At 62.2% G+C, this 4518-nt stretch overlaps 1 protein-coding gene across 1 annotated transcript; it reads left to right on the plus strand.

The window, feature by feature from the left end:
- Positions 1-641: 641 nt before the first annotated feature.
- On the plus strand, positions 642-4513 carry LOC309585802 (maestro heat-like repeat-containing protein family member 7; the record flags this gene model as incomplete). The annotated part of the gene is made up of 12 exons (XM_082303654.1): positions 642-753; positions 1057-1121; positions 1236-1565; positions 1749-1897; positions 2154-2301; positions 2509-2696; positions 2779-2916; positions 3191-3305; positions 3477-3614; positions 3855-4031; positions 4160-4315; positions 4475-4513. Coding segments are annotated over 12 exons (1755 nt in total), but the record flags the coding sequence as incomplete, so codon positions are not given.
- Positions 4514-4518: the final 5 nt, after the last annotated feature.

Below are 4518 nucleotides of genomic sequence, written 5' to 3' on the forward strand. Positions count from 1 at the left end.
CGGTGCAGCATGGTCACCGTGGGATGGAACGGGACAGGGTGTCCCGGGGCCCTTTGTGACACGGTGCAGCATGGTCACCGTGGGATGGAACGGGACAGGGTGTCCCGGGGCCCTTTGTGACACGTGCTGACATAGGGGCTGGCAGCGACGCGGCCACGCCACAGTGCTCGGAGCACGCGACGGGACAGGACGGGACAGAGCGGTGCCGTGAGGAGCCCCCGCACAGCGCACTCGATCCTCGCTGACCCGGAGCTTTTCCGAGGCGTTATTCCTGCAGGTGACCTCGAGGCCAGACCACAGGACTTGGTGACCTGTGGCCTTCTTGAGGCTTCTCTTTTGCAGGTGCCATCGAGGGCAGACCATGGGACTTGGTGCCCTGGAGCTTTTCTGAGGCATCTGCCATCCCTGTGGCCGGTGCCCTCAAGGCCAGACCGTTGGCTTTGCTGACCACAATCCTTGATGAGGAGTCTCCTGTCCTTGTGGCAGGAGCCCTCTGAGACCAGGCTGCAGGACTTGCTGTCCTGTAGCCTTCCTGAGGCTTCTCTGCTGCTGGTGCCTTCAAGGCACAAGTGCAGGACTTGTTCACTCAGAGCTTTCCCAAGGAATCTCTCTTGAAGGTGCCCTCGAGGCCAGACTGTGGCATGGCGGGCAGATTCCATCGCCTGTTCAAGGTGTTCAGGGGGAAAAAAGGCCCTGGAGCTGCCCCAGCACAACAGCCCGAAGAGCTGGAGCAGTTCCAGCCACGGCAGGACGGTGAGTGACAGAGCTGGGCCACAGGGCTGATGGTGGCAGCCAGCTTGGCGCCATCCCATCCCATCCCATCCCATCCCATCCCACCCCACCCCGTCCCGTCCTGTCCCGTCCCATCCCGTCGCGTCCCTGGAGAACAGGCCCATGGATAGGATGGAAGAGGGGCCGGGCCAGACCCTCTGCAGCAGCCGTGCTCCATCCCCTGGGCATCCCGGGGCTGTCCCTGCCTGGGGAGCGCAGGGCTGGGCTGCGTTCTCCGGCCTCTCCTGCAGCCCCTCAGCTCTGGCTGCGCTCGCTCTTTGCCAGATGCAGCCCCGGACCGGACACAAGAGCAGGACCGTGCCCACGGCCGCTTCCGGAGAACAGTGCAGGTACCTGCAGCCATCCCCACCTGGGCTGGGCCTGCTGTCGCTGCTCAGCCGAGCACCGTGCCTGGAGCACCCCTTGGAACATCCCTCCCTTCCCTGTCCTTTGTTCTCCTGCAGATGTTCCGGAAGTTCATCCACATTTGGCGTGGAAAGACCAGCACCACAGCAACTGAGGGCACAGCTGAGCCTGACTCTGGGCTGACCGAGCTCCAGGCAGAGCCTGATGTCAGCACAGATATCACTGCACCCTCAGAAGACTCTGACAGTCCAATGAATGATCACACGGTGAAGACTGACATGGCAGTGACTGAGGACATGGCCATCACAAACACCGACACCGGAGAGACTCAGGGCATCCCAAATACTGACACTACGCCCATTCCCACTGGGATTCATGCTCCTGAACTGGGTTATTTCAAGGAGAGTGCTGATTCTTCTCAGCAGCAGGTAAGCAGCCTGGGGTCAGGGCTGGAGACTCCAAGGATTGTGTGCCCCCTCAAGCCACGGCTGGTGGGCCCCCTCAGCCTTTGAGACCAGAACAGTGAGTCGAGAAGGGAAGCATTTCTTGGGGGCAGCTGGGGAAGTTGCTCCCTTGGACAGTGCTCCAAGTCTTCCCCATGCCTCCTCCAGGTGCCAGCCACGGTGAGGAACATTCACCAGAGTCTCGGGTCCCATGTCACTGTGGGTGCCAGGCTGGGCTTTAACCTTCTGAGGCTGGCTGAAGAGCACCCCGCTGATGTGGTGCTGACCCTCCTGCGCTGTGCCCCATCATGCGACAGGTACGGGGCCCAGCTGCCTTGAGAGCTCAGGGCTCACCAGCCCTTAGGGCCCATCGCCCTGTGCCGCCTGTCCAATGGGGTCTGCCAGACAGGCGGAGAGCTGCAGGACCCTCGGGCCCCTCTGTTTCCTGAGCCTGCTGCCATGCTCCCTCCCTGCCCCTCAGGGCACCGGGGCTCTGTCACCTGGGCCCCCACGGCTGCACAGGGCATGGTACTGTGACTGAGACGCCCCTGACTCAGAGCTCCGATCCCACAGAGCTGCCACAATGATGTGGAGACTCCTAGGCTTGTCAGGCAGCACACTGGAGAAGGTGCTGCCAACACTGCTCTGTGTGATGGAGGACTGGCCTCTGCACAGCATGTGCACCTCTGATGGGGACGACACACCTGTCCTCGCCCTGGCTGTGAGTTTCTGGAACTGGCCTTTGCTTGCCCCCAAGCTGCCGCTCCAGCAGCTCTCCATCCTCTCCCTGCCTCAAGCACTGGGTGAAACCTGGGCTAGGGGCAGGCTCAGGGGGCACCAGGCCCGGTGCTCCCCCTGCGTCTCCCCTCGGGCCCTGCCACATGGACAGCTCGGCACCGAGCGCTGTCTCGGGCTGCTTCTTTTGCAGGCAACTCTGGGGCTGTGGGTGATTGTCCAGGTGCCTCGGTGCCACGAGGCAGTGAACCTTTACTCCTCCCGCATCTTTGTGGCTCTGCTCTCCCATGTTGTCATCACCACACAGCAGATGCCAGAGGAAGTTGATCACTTCTGGAGAGCGTGCCGGGAGGAACACCGCCTTCCCAGCAACCCCAACAGGTCCCAGTCCTCCTGTCCTTCCCATGCCCTTGTGGCCAGCGCCAGTGCTCCCAGTGTGACCTGGGCTTTGCTCTGCACACAGGTTTGCAGTGCAGGCCATGAAGGCTCTGCTCTGTCGACTGCGCTGTGACAATGAGGTGGTGGCGATGGAGCGCAAGCGTGGCTGGGACACGCTGCTGTGTGCTGACACCCAGCACTATGCAGTGGGGCTGCTGGCCAGGTGAGACCCCCTTCTCCCCACTGCCCCCGGCACTTGTGCCCTGTGCCCGCGGTGCCCCACACAGTCCTTGTGGCCATGGGCCAGAGGGCCTGGTCAATGAGGGATGGCCAAGGACGCTGGAAAAGGCTGGAGAAGGGTGCTCAGGAGCAGCCACCTCCCAGAGCACCCACATCCCCTGCAGGGATGCTGGGGAAAGACCAGACCTCTGTGAGTCAGTCCTGGGAGATGTTTGCCCCCCCAGCTCACAGCCTTGATGCCTTTTTCCCTCTGCCAGAGAGATGCGCCGGGTCTCCCTTCCCATGTGTGCTGGGATTGCACTCCGCCTGCTTGGGCTGCTGAGCAGGGAGGAGCCACGCTGGGATCTGCCCTTCCTGGCATTCCTTGTGGAGGTGAGCCTGACGGCCAGTGCTGCCTCGCTGAGCTGCCTCCCGCCTCTCTGCCCTCTCGTAGCCGCAGCTGCCTGGGACGTGCCCGCGCCCTGCGCTGCTGCCTGGGCCCAGCCCTGGGCGGTTCCGGGCTCCTGCCGGCCGGCTCCCCTGTCACTGCCCTGTGCCTTTCAGCTCCTCGAGTGCCTGGACTTGAGGGAATGCGGTGACAGTGTCCTGGAGATGATGTCCAGGTACCTGCTGAGCGAGTGCAGGCAGAGATGTCGCCTGGCACTCAGAGGCCTCGTGGTGCTCAGCAAGGATCCCGCGATGGTGAGAAGGCGGCAGCGGCTGAAGCTGCGCTGGGGAAAGCAGTCACATGGGCTTGGCTGGGCTTCAGGAGCTGAGGCAGCTGCTCCCAGCTCTCCTGCCTCCCGGCTCAGCTGCCCCAGTGCTTCAGGACAGGCCTTTGGCCTCTGGGCCCTGCGGCAGCAGGGTGGGCTTGCAGGGCCAGGGTGGTGTAGGCAGTGCAGCCGTTCATGGCTTCACAGCACAGCCTTGTGTTCCACACAGGCCAGAAGAATGGGCAGCCTGTCCCAACGGCTTGTGGAGCTGCTGGGTGATGCAGATGGAGAGGTGGTCAGGATGTCCCTCTCTGTGTTCATGAATGTGCTGGAGAACAAAGACATCCTGGTATCCAGCACCACCGCCCCGAAACTGGCTGAGGCGCTCCTGCCACTCTTTGAAAATGTAAGGCTCTGTGCCCCCAGCCATAGGCTGGGGTGCTACCTGCAAAACTTCAAGCCTTATGGATTTTCAGGCCTTTTCCTTGGGGAACCTGGAGTAATTGGTCTTAGAGTCTTATCTTTTTCCACCAGGACAACAGCCATGTGCAGCTGTTCTCCATTCACCTCTTCGGCAAGGTGATGGAGTTGGTAGTGGAGGAGGGAAAAAAGCCCCTGGAGAGGATTGTGAGCCAGAGCCTGCTCCTGCTCTTCTTGCACTGCCATGAGGAGAACCGCCACGTGGCAGAGGTGAGGTTTTGTGTGATGCTGCTGCATCCCAAGGACGGGGCTCAGCTGCCTCCTGCCCTGGTACCTCCTGGGCTCCAGCATCCTCCTGGCCTTGGAACAGGGACACGAGTCCTGTGCCCTGGGCTGCGGTGCCATCTCTGTGCCTCTGCTGCTCTCCAGGCCTCGATGGAAACTCTTCTTTGTGCGGCCGGGTTCCTGAAGAG

Source organism: Coloeus monedula (assembly GCF_965178545.1).
Source record: "Coloeus monedula genome assembly, contig: HAP1_SCAFFOLD_411, whole genome shotgun sequence".
In the NCBI taxonomy this organism is placed as follows: Eukaryota; Metazoa; Chordata; class Aves; order Passeriformes; family Corvidae; genus Coloeus; species Coloeus monedula.